Source organism: Etheostoma cragini, chromosome 21 (assembly GCF_013103735.1).
Source record: "Etheostoma cragini isolate CJK2018 chromosome 21, CSU_Ecrag_1.0, whole genome shotgun sequence".
Taxonomy (NCBI): Eukaryota; Metazoa; Chordata; class Actinopteri; order Perciformes; family Percidae; genus Etheostoma; species Etheostoma cragini.
This window is the reverse complement of record NC_048427.1, coordinates 5,889,988-5,909,082: the sequence shown is the minus strand read 5'-3', so window position 1 is coordinate 5,909,082 and position 19,095 is coordinate 5,889,988. Positions and strand designations below refer to the sequence as shown.

Genomic DNA, 19,095 nt, shown 5'->3' with positions numbered 1-19,095 from the left:
ACAAGATGCCTGGGACTTTCTGTATTACAGACCGTCCTGCCAATCTCTATATATTTTGTCAATGTATGCTGTAATGATTTTTCACTCTAAAGTCGCTGAAAGCTGCTGCCGTTTCAATCCTGTCGGTTCTCTGCAGCGGGCGGGGCTGCTTTCCACTTGTGTATGTTTAACATTATAAAATCCTACCATCAATTATTTTAATAGCTTAGTATTCTGTGCACTAAAAAGGTATGTATAAAGGTTTTCTGCTGCCCACTTTAATGAAGGCCCCGTTTAACATGCAGTATTAATTTTATACAACATATGAAGTAGGGGGTCCCTGCTCCGTCTCTCTCTCAGTTAAGGGGTTCTTGGCTTAAAAACATTGAAGACCCCTGTATTAACTGATTACTAATACACTGTGGGAATCTATCTTTTAGTTTATGAAAATATACCACCATTTTGATGTTTTTAAATGAAATACAAATTGCTTGATGTGAACCATTTGACCCAGGCCACCAACGTTAACTGATGGGACTTGTGTTGCCATTACCTGCTACATTTCCAGATGGCTTTGACGTAAATGAAGTCTATATAGCTTAAAGCATCAACAAAACATCAGCAAGGGGAAATAGAATATTCCTGACTATGTGGCTTGTTGACATCCATTATTCGAGTGACTTGTGTCAAACTGAAATTTGTACAGGATTCGTTTTTAAGAGATTTGCTTAAATGAACAAAATAGATCAAAACAAAATACAGTTGTTATTGTTGCATTTAAAAAAAAATTAAAAAAAACACTGCTCTCCAGTAAAAGATCTCCGGGTGCCACTCAGGGAGAGAGGCAATAGAATAAATATGTGTTGATTGTCTCGTTTTAATGATTGTGGACTGAATATGTGGTCCAACAAATAAGACCATTGTGTGGAGACCCTCTCAGTTTCCTCGTCCTCTTGTGTCTGTGTCTCTTTCCCTTCTCATTGTGCTAAGGATGTTGCATCAGTAAGAGACTTGTACAAAAAGGGGAAATAAGCTGTGAAAGGCCTCAACACTTCTTACACACTCTGCTTGCAAAAGTACGTTTCATTTCAGATAACTGGGCCTAGGATGAGCTGTAACATACAGTACATTACCTTAAGTGCTCTTTTTTTTTTTTAGTACCTTTTAAAAGGCCTTTACAAAACTTCCCCAAGGAATCACGTTGCCATTTACATAACCCTAGACTTATTGCATGTGTTCTAAAATGTGAAATAGTTTTGATGCATGTGCTGGTAGCTTGAGCAAGACACACTAGAAATAAAAGGATGAATCCTTTTTTTTAAATCAACAAGGGATAAAATGCAACTTGACGTTTTCAAATAGGGGATGTCACGAGAACCGATACTACCAACACTTTTCGGTTTTAATATGACACCAGCCATTTTTTAAAGCATTGTAGGCACTGTTAGCAACAATGGTAGTGTTAGCAGCATCAGTGCAGGCGCCTTTTCGGGAACTGATGGGGGCAGTATAGGCGTCACAGTGTTCCAGTCAAAAACAAATGAACGAGAGTCAACAAAGAGATTCACTCATGGTACTCTGTTTCTGATTCTTGGCTTCAAATACCTCACCGTAGTTGGCTACATGGCCGCTTGCCATTAGCCATTAGCAGGGATAGCATGGTGGCGTTAGTCAGGACCGTTCTCTTAATACATCCATTGCTAGGATCCATCGGGAACACTTTACTGGTAGTGTCTTGATTGTTTTTGTAACCAACTCGGGAACTGTAGCTATATAATTCAATGTGAGTACACAAATGTTGAAATGACATGAGATGCCCGTCCCTTGTAGCCATGCAAAATTAGTCTGAAGCTTATGCTTAGCTACATGTTAAGGAGGAAATTAGCCCGTCTTGGTCCTTTTGTGCTCTAGGCTGTCTCAATCTTTCAAATACATCTCCAATATTTACTTATTTGGAGTTTGTACAATCTCTAGTCACGCAACTGTTAAACACTGTTGTTTTTGCAAGTAGCTTTTGAAAAGGAAGTCTGGAATGCGTCCGGGGACACTAGTTGTTGCACTATATTATGTTGTTCTATGCTCTATTGCATGTTTTGTATGTGTTGTTATGACATTTTTAGATTTTTCAAATACTTTAACAAAGAAGTTCATGTTTCAAGTTAAAGTACACGGAATGTTAGAAAATCCTTTTATATCGTGGTATTGAAATTGGCATCGAGAATAGTGTTGTAGTTTTTTTTACTGGTATTGGCACCAACTACTCAGCGACCAGATAGGCACTTTAAAAACGACAAACTGATAAATGATCTTTTACAGACTGGAGGAGTAATTGTGCAGATCAGAAGGACTCTTGGGCTCATCATAGGGGCATGGAAACTAACCAGATCAGAACTTAGAAGAAACTTGGACTGACTAAAGATGTACTTGGACTGTGCAGAGAGACAAATTCTACCAACAGAAGTGTACATGGGGGTACTCAGACCAAAAGTAGCAGAGGCAATAACCCCCCCCCCCCCCCCCCCCCCAAACTGATCATCACTAATGATGATTTTCATATTTATTGACAGATTGATGGAGCATTTACAGATTCAAGCTGAACGATAGGAGCCAGCGCCATTTTGTAGGAAATATTTAGCATGTCATTTAGAATTGGTTTTCAAAAACTGCACTGCACAAAATATTAGGAGAGCACTAAGCTAAATGATACCTCGGTCTGCAGTTCCACCATAAAAACAAAGCATTAGCCCAATACCACTTGTACTGATAATACTATACACGTTAGCATGCATACTGATCACACCCATATCTTAACTGTTTTCTGCTGATGGTGGCACATTTTTTGTTTTTTGGTTTGTATTTGTGGTTAAAGTGCAGTCTCCCTGTGATCATGGCTTAACAGCACACAGAGTTTTGTGTTTCAAGCCTTGGTAAAATATGTGTGACAAGCACACACACACACACACAACAAACAGGTGGCAGTGTCAATGCCATGGCCCTGGACTCAAGCTTTCTTTATCATCTTGAACTAAAGGAAGTCTTGAATAATTCCGACAAGTTATCCTTATCTCTAGTAGAGTTTAAATACTTTAGTAGAGTCATTAAGAGAGAAATTACATCTATGAAAACGAGTGGGCCAGGTGTCAAGGATTTCAACAGGAGATTGAGTTCACCTGCAGCCTTTTTTCCAATACCCCTCCAGCTTGAGCTCCAGCTCCCATCCAGATCTAACACTGCTTTCATGTTCGACCCACTTTTCCAAGATAGAGACAATGGCAAAGAGAAAGATGCATAAGGAAAAATGATGAAAAAGACACCAGTGTAAGAGAGTGCGAGAGTTAAGGCAGTATAACAGATTAAGAGGGAGATGCATAAAGTGGGGAAGGGGAAGAGTGACAACGCAAAAAAAATGAAAAAGGAGAGAGAGAGAGAGAGAGAGAGAGAAAACAGAAGCCAAAGCTAAAAAACGTCTGAGAAGGGGAGTGGGCTGAGCAGGAGGGAGGAGGGAAGCTCTGCTTCTCCTAATAAAGAGTGTATGTGAAAGGAGGTGCTGTAAAGCGTGACTGAGACTGAGCAGAGAGCTGTGTTACGAGAGAGAGGAAGAGAGAGATAGAGGAAGAGAGTGAGAGGAAGAGAGAGGTTAGAAAGAAAGGGAGAGAGAGGGGGAGACAGAGAGAGGGGGGGCAAAGAATAGAAAGAGCATTGTGTTGCTGCTGAGAAAGAACCCATGTCTGCACAAAGAGGTAGGTGTACTGCTATGACTGGCACACAGACACACACACACACACACACACACACATACACAAACACAAGAGCAGGAAATCCTTATCACCCAGTGTATCCAACAGCAGGATGTACCAGAAGTTGGTAGAGTAAATGTTATGTATCAGGTGAGTGTGTGTTTTCTTCCAACTGTGTGAATTGCTTTATTGTATGTAGTGGCTGTGTTGCAGTGTGGGTCAGGTATGTGACTTCTCCTTAGCATGTGCCTGAGTGGACAACATAAGCTTAGGGTCTGTGTCATGTTATTGCTGAAGATAAACAGTGGCACACAAAGAGGCACTCTCACGATCACGTGAGGTTTATAGTAGTTTATCAGGCAGAGTGCATGTGACCGAGGGTAATTGTACAATGCTATCTGAATAATTGAATGCGGTCGATTGGGGTTGGTTAAAGTCTGATAATATGTTTGACGTATGATCCAATTATATGTTGATAAGTCCAATGTCAGAGCAGAGTTTAAACTAAACCAAATAGTATTTGCACCTATACCACTATCTAAAAAATGGTCTACAAAAGTCACATTTGTATACGTTTCTTGACTGATACCTAAAGTTTCACAATAAGACACGTCTCCTAGATTAATGTTCAATTCTTTTCAATAATTACAACAACAACAAAATAACCGCATGCCAGGCAGATAGTTTGGATTTAATGTGTTGAGCTTTTTGTCTCTGCCTCCACCTTTTTACTTTGCAGGTGAATGGAATTCCAAGTGTGGTACTCACTTCAAACTATATTTGAAAAAAGTAAAAACATCAACTTTAACCCAATATTCTTTGCACCCAAACATTTACGTCAGTGAATTTAAGAATGTTTGGACAGTCCCAAAAATGTTTACAAAAGTCACATTTGCTTATGTTAAGTGGCTGATCCCTTTGTAAACTGTCAAGATTAAAGCACCTAGTTCTCCATGTAAATTATAAAATAAAAGGGCCAGTTCACCCCATTACAATGCAGGTGAATAACATTTCATTTGTGGTTCTCACTTAAAACAACATTTAAAAAAAGTCAACAACAATGTATCTTGACAACGGACATTTACATATATTTACATATATATATATATATATAACATTTACAACGGACTATATTAAAACTTTTTCACTGCTTTGAGCACCACTCATGAAATTCTGTTAAGTGGCGTGGAAGCTGAAATTTTAGAGAAACCTGGTGATTCTTTTGTTGTTTTTTGTTTTGTGGTCTTTATATCATACCCGGTAGTATTACGGGCGCACTGCAGTACATACCTACTGTATATGATTTATTTTAGGCTATTCAGGTGTATTGGTGAATTCAAAAATGTTTAAAGACACTCTCAAAAATCTGATTTGATTATGTTTGGTGATTAATGCCTCATCTCAAGATTCAAAATAACATGCCAGCCTAAACATGTAGATTAAAGGGTCAGTTAAACCAAATTACAAAAAACAATATATACGAAGTAGATGCAACTATTTTATATTAATGGATGTCCGTTACATTCAAACCATTGCCAAATGAGTTGATACAACACTAATTAAGCTCCCCAAAACTCTCTGTATTTCTCAGTATGGCTATGTTTACAAAATGATGTACGGTGACTCTTGTGCAGAAGCTCGAGTGATGCATTTTATGTCACTGCTGAGAAAGGACAACGGCCGTGTTCAGCTTTGCAGATGAAAGGAACATTTAAAGTACAAGATAATTACCTCTTCTGAAGAGAGATGTTTCTGAATTCTCCGTGTTTGCAACTGCATAGAGGATGGGTGGGGGTGCGATCACCGAAGGCTTGCTTCATGTTTTCATTACTTAGAATTCCTAATGAGAGAACCTACGCACTATAGCTTTAATGTGCTGAGGTTTACCATTTACTCTGGAGTTGAGAAGGCAGAGATAGCTCAAAACTTTGACAAATTAAACCAAAACTATTTGCATGGCGGGACACCACTAGACTAAGTGAGAAAATGTTTTATTTTTTATTTTTTTTATTTGGGTGACTTACCCGTTAAATATCTGTTATGAAACAATTCAATCACAATTGTTTTGTATTTTATATTCTGTCATCTACTGGCTTGACCTCTGGGAGTTGATTCTGAAAGCAGTTAGATCTCCAAGAACTTAGATGATGTGAGAGTAGATAGACAAAGAACCTCCCTGGGAAAGGAGGATTGGCTCAAGGTTTGTTCACGCAAATACATCTTCAGTAAGGAAAATAGTGTCACAATTTATGTGGTTGAAATTGACGACATTTCATTTTTAGGATTTTGTTCAGGTACCAGACGAGAATTCCGCTGGAGTCTATTTTTGCAGAGGCACCGTTGCTCCTTACAGTGCCCAGAACGAATGTGACTGGTTTAAAAAAAACGGAATGAACAAGAGCACGTTTTTCTCCCTCACTGGGATGCCGTTTGTACTAGCCAGACCCTCCTCGGCAGCGCTGTGGAGGAAGGTCTGGCAATGCAAGACTACAATTTATGATACAAATTTATGATACAAATTAAAACAAATGAGAGAGGCTTTGCCTTTACAAGCACCAGGGATGTTGCTCAGCAAGAATGAACTTGGCCATGTTTTTGTCTGCTAAAAAAGGTCAGGGTAGACCAACCCAGCCCAAGGTTAGTGTCAGCCTGGACTGAACACCACTGTGGACAGACCACTTCCCTGTGAAGGAAGGACATGCTTCTTCTCATTTCTAATAATATGACATTGCCAAAGGTTCCCTTTTAACAGGAAGCAGCACAATAAGCCCAGACGAGAGTATTTATAGAGCCAAGTTTTGCCGTGGCTTTCAATGTTTAGGACAAACACAAGTTTGCCTTATTAATGGAAAAGATTGAAGCAAAAAACCCAGTGACAACTCAAGGACACTGTGTTCAGAGCACAATGGTGTGTGCTGTGTGTGGGAACGGAGATGTGTTGACCTTGAGGATTAGGCACTAAATAGTTCTGTGGGTATGTGCAAGTGTGTCAAGCTGAGGAGGAAAACAATGTGGTCTATTTACTTCAATACATAAGTACAAGAATCAATGTATTAAATACAGTCTGCACTTCCTATCCATTAAGTGCTTTCGATTGCAATTACTGCAGTCTTAAAAATAGATTGTGATGGCAGGTTTAAGCATTATAAACAACACATACTATTGTGAGGCACTGGTTCATTAATAAAGTATTTCTGAATTGAGACCTGTGACTTTCCTCCACAACCTTTCAGGTGTAGCCTATTTTAGTTTTTTGCTCCTCTACATTATACAACATCCCATCCTTCTTTCTTTTTATTTTTTATTATTTCTTTCCCTATTAAAACGGTACTTAAAAGTATAAATATCCTGATCTGTAACAAATACTTAAAATGTTATGCTACGGATTTAAATCACAGGTGTTAGAGTTGTGGTGACCGTGCTTATGTAACATGTATAACCGCTACCATGATCATGTCCACAAACACGCTTAAGACTTGTTAGGGCCTAACAATTAAGCAGCACAACAAATGTAAGTTCTGCTTGCAAGGGCATTGTTATCGTCTTCTGGCTATTATCAAAACCGCAGTTGATGACACAGTCCAATCCTTGACGGTGTCACCTTTTGACTCATCACTTAGTGTCAAGTGAAAAAACCCTCTCAGCATCGGCGGATTTAAAAACACCCTCCTATCTCTTCCTTTTCCTCTGCTACTTCTGCATTACTTTAAAACGGGAGATTTTTGAGCCTGTAGTTCCAGATCAACAAGGGTGGAGCCCTGCCTGGGCTCCAACAACATGCCAGCATAAAGTCCATAGTGCTACTTTGTGTGAAGATAACCCATTACAGGCATTTTCCAATGGACGCGTCTCTTTAGCATTCCAACTGTGTTCCGGATTTGTTCCGGTTTTGTTTTCCACCACGGGCCATTCCACACCTGGAGCGTCAGATTCTACAGAACAATTGTGTGTATATTATCTAGTATCTACCTTCCACTCCAACCACTCCTGTAAATAAGCTTTATGCCATCTCTCTTTTGTCCTTGTAAAAAGGATCTGTGATGTTATATTATGTTACACCACCTCCAAGATGAATCTCTCGTTGTCCGTGGTCTTGTAGAGACATATACAATACTGGGGTGGGTGTGTTTTGGTAAACTGACTGGATACTCTTGCTGATTTTCTTCCTGCCTGGTCGTCACACGCCGCCGAGAAAACAGACCTGGCGTATATCTTTAGTGGAGCACAGAGCCGCTTTACGCACGCCTGGGACGCGCCTTTGCGCGGCTAGCAGAATGTTAAAAATTGACTTGAAAGGCCGCAATTACTCCTGGAGCCGCAGCACCTCTAACGCAGAGACATACCCAGTGGAAAATGCCGTTTAAGAAAGCCTATGAACTGTGTATTTTGGCATTTATGTCTGTGAGGGCCTGTGTTTGTATGAGAACTTATATGTGCTGAACCTTTGAACTTGTTAAAAAACAGTTTAGACTTTGGACTTCTTTTTGCTAGGTGACGTAATTTGGTGCTGTCTCGTTTCAGTTTAGGGATTAGGGAATAAATGAGTCATTGGTCAACTTGAGGTAAGAATGTGTTGTTGTGCTGTGAATGTTATTTTTGTGCAACATTTGTTGAACAAAGTGCGTGCATGTTCTGAATGACTGGTGTGGTTTTTCTACACAACCCAAATTTTTACTTAAGGCAACAGAAGTTAATGTTAAATCTCACATAGATTTTTTTTACTTTCTGCTTTCGCACAAGATAAAGTTAGTTCAAACACGTACTAAAGCTTATTTTCTTTTATTTATTTTTTACTTCGCTTGTTAAAACAATCTCTTAAAATCTCTCTCGCGATCTCCTCATCCCACCACTCCGTGTTTGGTCATGTCATAGACTGAACCAGCCTGGCCTCACCTTCACACTACATGTTTTTACGGAAGGGTCGGACATGGAAAAACTCTGGAGCAAGATGTGCATGTGTTTGTGTTGCAGTACGTGTGTTGGAAAGTGAGGTCGTCACTTCTTTACATGAAGGTTAAACCTTGATTTTAGGGTTGAGCTGAGACTAGGCTTGGGATAGTAGTGGTCATTAGGGAATGCATATTGTAAATAAAATTCCAGTACAAACATACAAATCTGCATGTTTGTGTGGCCCATTTCGTCCAAGTCTGTGTTGATTAAGTAAGAGAGTTGATGATCTCATGCACATAATTTGCTTCTCAGGTAAACCCTGTGTTCTGTCTCAACATGTGTTTGTGACTACAGTATGTCTGTACGTTTGTCTGCCAACAGCAGCATCATTAGTAAGTGGTTACATATATAACAGTCATTGCCTACCTTAATCTGTAAGGACTTTAACTGGAAACTAAATGTTCTAAACACTGTTCAAACTTGACTGTCAATAGGAGGAAGGGGGATGTTCAGGGACCTTTACAGCTCAAGAGTAACAACTTTCCTCAAAGACTTTGATGTTTGATTTGCTCTATAATTAAACTAGGAAGGGGTTTGTAATTGGTGCCAGCTGTCATTAACAGATTTGTTAATTGTTGCTAAGGGTGGTTGTTGACTTTGTCTAATGTTCTTATACATTACAGATCTGCTTGAAAAACAGCTATTGTAATGACATAACAAAGGCATGTGCAGATGTTGTAAAACAGAAAAACATATGTAAAAATCACATATGGTTTCATTTTTACTTCATTGAGGCCGCACGCCTTCGAGGAAGTGTTTTTTCAATTCCATTATCCCTCTGAAGAAACATGCTGGTATTGCACCGTATTAGCCTTTGATTCCTTAAACCATTTGTTTTTAGGAAATTTTAATTGTCATACCAATGACTTTCAAATGTGTTCCGTTTAAACGGTAAATAAGGCAACTGAAATGATTTTAAGTGTTTAAACCACAGACTGCATATATAGATAGCAATGCATCTCCACTGCTTCCCCCTGTACAAAAGTGAAGCCAAAACATCCTGGATACAAAGCTCAAGACAAGCTGTCAACCAAACTCCATTTAAAAGTGCATTAAGTGGCCGGGTTGGCTCAGTGAGTAGCAGGCACACATGAGCTGAGCTTTATGCCTTGACGCGGAGGTCCAGGGTTAAAATCTGACTTGTGACGATTTCCTCCACGTCTTCCCCTTTTCTCTCCCCTTCTCATCTAGCTGTCCTATCAACTAAAAGGCAGAAAACCCCCAAAGATTCTCTAAAGCAATCAGAAACTTCACATGCATTTGGACATGTCTCGCTCTCTCCTTCATTCATGTTTCAAGTTTTTACTTGTAATTTATTATCTCTTGTGTTTTATAGATTTTATTTTAAAATTTTCTCTAATTTGGTTAGAATATTTATTACAATAAATCAGCACAGAGATCAGTCTGACTGTAATTTCTATTAAATTTAACAAAAAGAAGAAAATTTTAGCTGGGAATATGATAAATAACTGGAATTCTGCCAGACTGTATCTTGTTTTTACAGTCCTTGGATAAAGGAAAGGAGGTAAAATAGCTGCAAACTTTTTGCTTAGTGTGTGTGTGTGTGTGTGTGTGTGTGTGTGTGTGTGTGTGTGTGTGTGTGTGTGTGTGTGTGTGTGTGTGTTTCCTCAATTTGCAAAGTTTTGAGTCATTTAGCTCTCCTAAAAAGAGGAATGTTAGGGAATGATAAGCAATATCAATATATAAAAAATGTGAAAGTTTGAAATATAGAATGTTTAAATATCTGTGTTTGTTTATCTGCATGTGTGCACCAAGGGAGGGAAAAAACAGAATGGATCTGTGAATGGATCCACAAATTTGCAAGCAAGTCATGTTTTGGGTCTGCTGCACACACCCTATTCTTCTAACACACAGAGAGAAAGAGAGAGAATAGCAGGGGATTCCAATCCGTCACAGAGATGACATCACAGCCTGCCAGCAATAAAAAGTGGCTAAACAAGGGAGTCCCCATTTTCTCTCCCTCCTACCCATCCAACAGAATGAACAGAGAGAGAGATAGAGAAGTGCTGGGGGCGAGTGACTCAGTTCACAAAAAAAAAAAAAGAAGGGAGAGAGATACCCTTTTAATGGGCTTCACATGCACACACGCACAGACACACACTTTAGCCGTCCCCATAGTAACCCGCTTTGTGGTCCCAGCTTGGGGAGGAAATGCCAAACTCAGTGCTTCAGAGCCACTCCACCAGGAAGATACAAGCACACAGCTCTATTCTAATCCTCTGTCCGGTCACGGCGGAAAAAGCCTCTTTATATTATCACTCTGCTACCTCCCCCTGTCCATTCTCTCCTCCACATATTTTCCTCTCCCTTCCACTTAGACTCGTTTTCACTTACCCCTCTCTCTCTCCCTCCCCTGTTAGTTGTACAGTAAGTTCATTGAAGTAGACAGAGGTAAGTGCTATCTTTTGCTGTGTGTTTGTCATTGAGTCACTGCTTTAATGTGCTTAAAGTTTCAGTCTTTGTGTGTTTTCCCACAGTAGACAAAAGGTCAGGTTTACTGTCACTGTTCCGGGTCCTGATGATACGGAGCAACCGAAAAGCTGTGTGTGTGTGTGTGTGTGTGTGTGTATCAGTGTGAGTGAGTGTGTCCTTGGCTTTATATGTTCTGATGAAATGTGTATTGTTCTGTACAGTCCGGTCACTTTCTACATTGTTTGTACTATGCCAGCTGTCATGCACACCTAGATAATGTCTGCCAGTTTACTTTCCCTGGTGATAATCAAAAAACCGTCTGTGTGTGTGTGTGTGTGTGTGTGTGTGTGTGTGTGTGTGTCTGTGTGTGTCTGTGTATCTCTTTACAATTCAGGCTGGTATCTTGTTCAACACTCACTTCCATCATCCATCATAGTACAGCCTGTTACACCCTTTTTTTCCTCTTGATGAAATGTGAATATGCTGTAGAAGCGCATACAATCTACAATAACGTGTGTGTTTTTCAAATCCTATTTGTAAACCGTGGAAACTCATTGAGTACTTAGCAAGGAATGGGAACTTAACAAAGTATTAGCAGACAGAGCAATCAAATATATTCAGGATTAAAAGAATACCTACAACAGGATGTGGAAATGAATAATTATTGTTGGCTGTGACTCAATTTTTAACTGTAGCTAAGGTTCTGTTGTTTGTATAAACACTTGAGTTATTTCCACAATAATATCCGTGAAACCGGTTTTCTTTTAATCATTTTCCAAAAGAGAAATCGTATTGATATTTCAGCAATAGCTATGTAACTCGGTGGAATACCCCTTCAAATGTTTTGCAACTGAATCAACAACCCCCCTCTAGAATCAAGGAACAGTCTGGCATGAGTTCAGACACACTAAATCAGTCATCCATCTGTAGTCCTTGGTTAAAAAACAACATAGTTAAAAGCTTTTTGCAATCCCCTGGGACAGACTATCAATTATACAAACACACACATGCTGTGACATCATGCACATCTGGATGCAAGATTGGCTAACCCTCTATTCCTCTTTCCAATGTTTCCCCATCTTCCCCTTTCCACCCCGGCAACCCTCTCGCTTCTCCTTCCTGTCTGCCTGTCTTGTCTGTCTGTGTTTCCGCCCCCGCTCTCAGAGATGAAAGAGAAGAACCCCTGGCACACGCCTGTGACCATCATCATAACTGTGATTGGTGTCATAGCGATTGTTGCCTTGGTGACGGTGGCAGTTTTACAGAACAGGCCCTTCCCCCAAAAATACAAGGTACAGTAAAAGAATATACTGAAATGTTGTAGCCTTGCTGCAATGTACGTCCACAAAGAAGAAATCTGCCACTGCCAGGAATCTGCCAGGGGAAATGCCAATGTCATGACATACAATTACTTGATTGATGCAGTATGGGAGAAGTTGAGAGAGGAATTAGTACAAACATTTACTATTGTTCAAGTCCCCAAACCAAATATGGTCTCAACCTGTACTACTAGTAAAATAAATCCCTTACCAAATAAGGGAGGAGGATGTTGATAGGACTATTAAATCACCGCTCCTTTGTGTCACAAATGCAGCCCCAGTAAAAGTCTCACAGCTATTTTGGATTACATAGGCAGGGGGTCTGTTTTACTACATAGTTTCAGCCCTAAACTAATCGTTTTCTATTTGCACCGATAAACCTATTGCAGATAAAGTTTTGCAGTTTCTCTTTGGGCTATACAACCCTCACACTGAATGTTTAAACTTTGTTTCTGGATGGAAGTCATCCCCAGTTAACTGTCCCTGAACTGGAATGCCTCCTTCTGTCTCCACTCCAGTATGGGATAGTGCTGGACGCCGGCTCCTCCCACACAGCTCTGTACATCTATGAGTGGCCAGCTGAGAAGGATAACAACACTGGAAGAGTTGAACAGACTCATTCCTGCAAAGTCAAAGGTATGTTACATTGGAATTACAATGAAAATTGGGTTTACCTTTCTAATGTTTAGTATGAAGCTGTAAATGTAAATAAGTTCTTAATGAATACATCCTGGTCGAAAATGCTTTATCTTTTTGTCAAATGAGCAAATCCTTCATCCAGTAAAAGTATATTAGAAACAATCAAGATCTAAAAAGTGCATCATTAAAATGAAATAAAATACATTTATGAAAGATTCTGCCAGACAAATAATGCTGACTTATGCGCAAACAGGATACGACGCCACTGACAGGCGAACAACTGTCACCAAGCTTCTTCTCCGTAATTCCAAGCAAATTCCTTGCCTGTTCATAGATTTGTACAGACGACCTTACATTTCCAAGCAGGCTAGCATCTTTGAACTCAAGGCTCTTGTTATGTTTTATGGTCACTAAGTTTAAGTTAAATTACTTCACTCTCCTCTTGACATTTTGCTCAACCTGCAGGTCCAGGTATCTCCAGCTATGCGTCCGCTCCATCGAAGGCAGGGCAGTCTCTGACAGAATGCATGCAGGAGGCCGTGCAGCGGGTGCCCGAAAAAAGACGAGGCGAGACCCCTCTTTATCTGGGGGCTACTGCTGGAATGAGATTGTTGAAGTACGGCACATGTGTAACCAAACATTCCCATAACCAGACATAAAACATGCATCCACAAAAAAAAAACACAGCAAGCCTTTTCATGCTGACACTGGGGTAGTGGCGGGTTGAGTATTTTAAACCTGGGCCTTCAGTACTATCCTACAGTAACTATTATTATTCATCACTATTGCAGACATGGATCCACAGTGATGGATACCATAACTTTCAGTTTCGTAGTATGGCAAGATGCTGCATCACATACAACGCTGGTCCATGTAATTACTAAAGAAATTCACTGGGAATTCTGAAGGAGTAGATTTTTCACCGGGAAACAGCACATGGGGGAAATATGATTGGATAAAAGCTCAAATTTATTAGATGCACTGGAAGAAGCACAACCGAGGTAGAAAGTAGCAATGAAATTAAGGTAATAGGCTCATGGGAAAGGACTTTGTAAAAATGAATGTGACATAAATAATATCTGTAAGCAGAAAGCTGACACCAGCCAGGCTAAAGCTAATATAGTTAGCCTAAAGAAACAAGTAGAAAGCCACCACCAGCCAGGCTAAAGCTAACATAGTTAGCATATAGAAACAAGGCGTTTGTCCGTCTCAACTAACGTGGTTAGGAGCCACGACACTAGAAACATAACACTAATCTACTACAGAAGTCTGTGTCTGATCTAACATCATTTACACAGATTTAATTGTTCTTGGATACACAGAGTTTGTTGCGTGTCTCAGGTCTGATCAATTTATTAAACAAAGAAGCTGGCACCAGTGGTCGACCAGAGTCTGAAATTTAGAGGAAGCAACATGCAGTCACTGTGGTACACTTTAGCCTGGATTGATTACTATATGAATACAATGGTGTCATGCTATTCAACTAGCATATTTCTACCTAATTTCCCTCTCCAAAATCCCATTAGAAGTCACAGCGCTTACTTGCTTTGGCGTTTGTTAAGCATTCAAGTTTATCATAGTTCATCTTCTGTGTAGATGCACTCCCGTACAAAATCACCGCAGTAGTCGAGAAGGATTTATTATTTCCAAATAGAGCTATCTATGTCATCTTTTAAAAAATTCTTTCTTTATTCATATCACAATATATATCGCGGGGAGAAAAAAATCGCAATGTCAGTTTTTCCAATGTCAGTGCTTGCTAAATATATACTGTACATACTACAATTCTTCAAGCGTATGCAAACTTTTGAGCACAACTGTATTTTAGAAATATGTATAAACAAAAAAATTTGAAAAATTCTGACAATCTCTTGGCCAGCAGAGAAGGCCTTGCTGGCCTGATGGCCCAGTTCTGCACTGGTGTATCCCTAGCTTTAACTCTGTAACTGTGTTTGTGCTGGCAGTCAAAGTGCCACTATCTGTAGCCTTTTCCATATGCCTGTTTAGTGATTTATCGCCACATGAACTTTACAGCCAGAGTAGCGAATGATAGTAAAATTTATTATGTACTGTACAGTCTATTATTTATGGGTTGCTGCACGGATTTGAATTATGGACGTGAATCAGTCTAATGAATTTGTGTTGTGTGTGCAGTATGGAGAACAGCGCGGCGTCAGACAGTGTATTTCAGTCTGTGAAGAAAGCCCTGCAAATGTTCCCCTTTTCCTATCAGGGAGCGAGAATACTCAGCGGCCAGGAGGAGGGTGCCTTTGGCTGGGTCACAGTCAACTACTTGGATGACCGCCTTAAACAGGTCTGTATGCTCGCATGTCTGCACACCACATATGTGCAAGTTTGTCCACTTTTAAATGTGCTTTGTGTTCATTGGTCAGGGTGTTCTGCTGTGCGCACACTTCAATGCCTTTTTTTCTGCTACAGGGCTTGGAAACCACAGGGGCCCTTGACCTTGGCGGGGCCTCCACTCAGATTAGCTTTGTATCCGATGATTACAATGGCTCAGAGTCCCCCAGTAACTCTGTGACTTTCCGACTCTACGGAAATGACTATAACCTGTACACTCACAGCTTCCTGTGTTACGGGAAAGACCAAGCACTACGAATGATGCTGGCACACCAGTCTCAAGTAAATGTCTTCTTTTTTCTCATTTAACAATAACGGGCTGTTAAACTATCTAATCTCAGATCATTTGAAATGTAATCATCTTTAACAGAGACAGGATTATGCTGAAATGTGCAGTAATGCTGACTTTCAATTTTATTAGCTGTCTCTTGCACCCTCTCCTAGGCAGGTCCAGGAACAGTTTTAGATCCTTGTTTCCACCCTGGCTATGCTGAGATAAAGAACTACTCTGTCCTCTATGACAGCCCCTGCGTGTCAGACAGGAAACCCCAAGGAGCTCCTGCGACCTTCAATCACGCTGGGAATGGAAACTTCCTAGAATGCCAGAAAACCATCAAAAGTATCTTCAATTTCACTTACTGCAAATACAGCCAATGCTCTTTCAATGGAGTCTTCCAGCCACTTTTGCAAGGGCCATTTGGGGTAATGTAACACAGTTATCACATTTTACTTATTAGCATATACAAGTGACCTATTTTAAGGGTTACACAATCAACGTAGCTACAGGCGTTGCACAACATAGGGGTTTATCAAATGCAATCATCACTGTTCAATCAAATTACGGATAAAATAAATTTAAAAAATTCTAGCAGTATCTCTTGTAGTATATATTTTGGGGTTTTATTCAATACACAGTGTGTCTGAATTTCTTGCCACCACCCCAATATATTGTGGGGGAATGGCATTTTTTGGCGTGCATATAGCTTTATGAACTGAAACAGTGAGAATAAAGTATTTATTAGCTGATTAGCCTATATAATTGTTTGTTTTCTTTTGCCTCATTTCTTCCTCTCTCTTTCTCTCTCTCTCTCGCACACACAAACTGTAGGCGTTCTCCGCTTACTACTTTGTAATGAACTTCCTCAATCTGACCGATACATCCATCCCTCTTGATGATGTCAAGGAGAAGCTCAAACGCTACTGCGCTACACCTTGGAATCAGGTCGGGTATATGCATCAGTTAAGACACAAAACAGATATCCTGCCATACTTTCCTGTCTTTCGTATCTATGTCCTGAACTACGTGTATTGTACATCAATCATGTCTTTGCATTTGAATTGCTGAACAGATAAGGCAGCGGCATCCCAACATAAAATTAAAGTACCTGGCTGAGTACTGTTTCTCTGGCACGTACATCCTCACCCTGCTGACAGAAGGCTACAACTTCACCTCAGAGAGCTACTCCGACATAAAATTCATTGAAAAGGTCGGTAGATCACAGTCCACTCCCTTCCTATCTCCTATGTGTGTGTTTCCTAGATCCTAAGCCTTGATATTTTTCTTTCTCCAATCACCTTACTCCTGGACGACCACTCAGCACTTCATCCACTTGTACTGTTCATTGATATAATAGCATAAGTTTTAGGGAACCAACCATTACAGTAAATGGCTATAGTTACATTTGGGTAAAAGGTCTCTGTTTTAAGGAGGCTCTAAATTCCAAACAGCTATGAGGATTCTGCTGAGAAACCTGATTCCCCAATACCAATGATGGTTTCCTTCTTAAAGATTAAGAGCAGCTCCATGTGATTGTCAACCAGTTCTACCTGCAAAGCCACAGCCACCACCTACCAATAAAATCTTGATAATTGTGAAACATTCATAGATGCTCTTTTCAAAAGCCAAACTCTTTCCCCCATGTTGAAGCTAACGACCAGGAAATATAAGACTTATTTATGGTATAAAGAAAACTAAAGCGTGTACATAGTCAATTGTGTTTAAATGTTTTGAGCAAATATGTTCTGCTAGCTAAGTACGAAAGAGAAAAATTATGAATAGGACTACTTGAGGCCATATTACAAGGAAATGATGGGCAGCAAGACAATATTACCCTCATCTATAGATCTATTTACTTAAATTACAGTGTGCTAAAAGGACCCACACCCCAACTCACATAAACATGGCACCATTGAAAAAATACCACCAAAATCAATTCTGCCCAAAACACGAGTATTGTACACAGTACCTAGTGTGTTTTACACCAAGCAGCAGACAATGTGTGTAAATGTGTGGTCTAGACCTACTTGATCTGTAAAGTGTCTTGAGCTAACTCTTATGTTATGATGTGATACTATAAATGAAAGTGAATCAATGAATAGGACAAATTAAAAAGAAAATTAATTTTGGAAATTCAGTTTTGAAAGAGAGATACATGAGCTATCTAAAATTCCCTTGTTTTTTCCCAGGCAATTAATCAGACTAATTTTTTGTTTTGTATTTGTTATTGTGTGAAACGTTACTAAATTAGTTTTCTGTATTGTTTTGATACTGTGCAGGTCACAGCAGATCTTGTGATTTGTCAAAGTAGGAACAGCACAGCCAGCATGCACAATATCAGAATCCTGAAACTGAAGCAGCTACATTTTACATTAAAAAAGAAGTAATCTCTGTTCTAGGCTTAAGTTTAGGGTAAGAGTTGGATTTAAACATGTAGGCTCAGCATTCTTCTTTTACCATCTTTCTTAAGAGAAACTTGTCTTGGATTGAAGGAATTGCTGCATAAAATAATGTCACGCCTTCTTCCATGTCCCCAGCAGACAACGTGTAGTTGGGATGGTTGGAGAATTCTCTATTTAAAATTCCATCTAAGAAAAGTATCAATATTTATGTAAGTGGACGTGGAAGTGGAAGACATGTACTGGCATGCCGTACATCAGTGAAAGTCTTCCTTTTTCCTGTGTTTGTCTCCAGATAAAAGGCAGTGATGCAGGCTGGACGCTGGGCTACATGTTGAATCTGACCAATATGATTCCAGCTGAAGCTCCTGACTCTCCCCCCCTGCCCCATGCTGGCTATGTCTCAATAGTGTCAATTATCGCAGTACTGATCTTCATCCTCTTCATCCTCAGCCTACGCCCTCTGTGGCCCCGCTGCTCCAAACAGCCACAGATCGTATAAACATACACACACAAAGATGCATGTATATGTGACGGTGAGGAAGGGAAAACCTGTAAAGGCTTCTGAGTCAGTTTGCTGTGGGCTATTCTATCATTTTGTGAATATAATAGTCAACTCTACACTTTGCAGCTTTTGTGGGGAGGTCAAAGTTTCAACATCTGCTGCACATCAACAGCCCTGCAGCTTATGCGGATAAAAGGACATTTCAGAAGGACAAATACTTTCTCTACTCTTTCTAAAGAGGTAATTTGCTTCTTTGGTTAAAGGACAGTTCCTGTGTCTGTGTGTATGTTTGAATTTGAATGTGTGCTTGAATGTGTGTGCACACCTCAGTCTGCATGTATGTGTCTTGACATATAATGTGAATATGATACTGTATAAATAAAATAATCCAGGTTTATATAAAATGTTTGAATCTCTTGTAATTTGTAAATACATATGCAATAAAAAAGTTAAAGGTTGGCATGATTTATTTACACTTTATCCAGAAAGCTTTTTT

At 39.8% G+C, this 19,095-nt stretch overlaps 1 protein-coding gene and 1 long non-coding RNA gene across 7 annotated transcripts; one reads left to right on the top strand and one right to left on the bottom strand.

The window, feature by feature from the left end:
- Positions 1 to 33: 33 nt before the first annotated feature.
- LOC117936836 lies at positions 34 to 17,248 on the bottom strand. Its single transcript, XR_004655034.1, has 3 exons — positions 17,237 to 17,248; positions 8,716 to 8,717; positions 34 to 148 (listed from the first exon to the last, which is right to left on the bottom strand). It is a non-coding gene; the product is annotated as an uncharacterized LOC117936836 (long non-coding RNA).
- Positions 3,389 to 19,079, top strand: entpd1 (ectonucleoside triphosphate diphosphohydrolase 1). Of its 6 annotated transcripts, XM_034860247.1 has the most exons (12): positions 3,569 to 3,719; positions 3,916 to 3,939; positions 12,264 to 12,391; positions 12,937 to 13,054; positions 13,523 to 13,673; positions 15,212 to 15,371; positions 15,497 to 15,700; positions 15,863 to 16,120; positions 16,527 to 16,640; positions 16,768 to 16,905; positions 18,390 to 18,630; positions 18,726 to 19,079. In XM_034860247.1, exons 1-11 carry the CDS (start codon positions 3,704 to 3,706, stop codon positions 18,594 to 18,596), a joined length of 1,518 nt encoding a protein of 505 aa, XP_034716138.1. In that variant the 5' UTR covers positions 3,569 to 3,703; the 3' UTR covers positions 18,597 to 18,630; positions 18,726 to 19,079. The 6 variants fall into 6 exon arrangements, with proteins under 6 accessions (XP_034716140.1, XP_034716139.1, XP_034716138.1 ...); XM_034860249.1 differs by lacking the exon at positions 3,916 to 3,939 and adding an exon at positions 3,389 to 3,405 and having other exon boundaries at positions 3,654 to 3,719; positions 18,390 to 19,079; XM_034860246.1 differs by having other exon boundaries at positions 18,390 to 19,079.
- The last annotated feature ends 16 nt before the right edge of the window (positions 19,080 to 19,095 follow it).

Coding starts and splice junctions, on each gene's coding strand:
- entpd1 (XM_034860247.1), top strand. Junction 13,055..13,522: donor TCATTCCTGCAAAGTCAAAG/GTATGTTACATT, acceptor CTCAACCTGCAG/GTCCAGGTATCTCCAGCTAT. Junction 13,674..15,211: donor GCTGGAATGAGATTGTTGAA/GTACGGCACATG, acceptor TTGTGTGTGCAG/TATGGAGAACAGCGCGGCGT.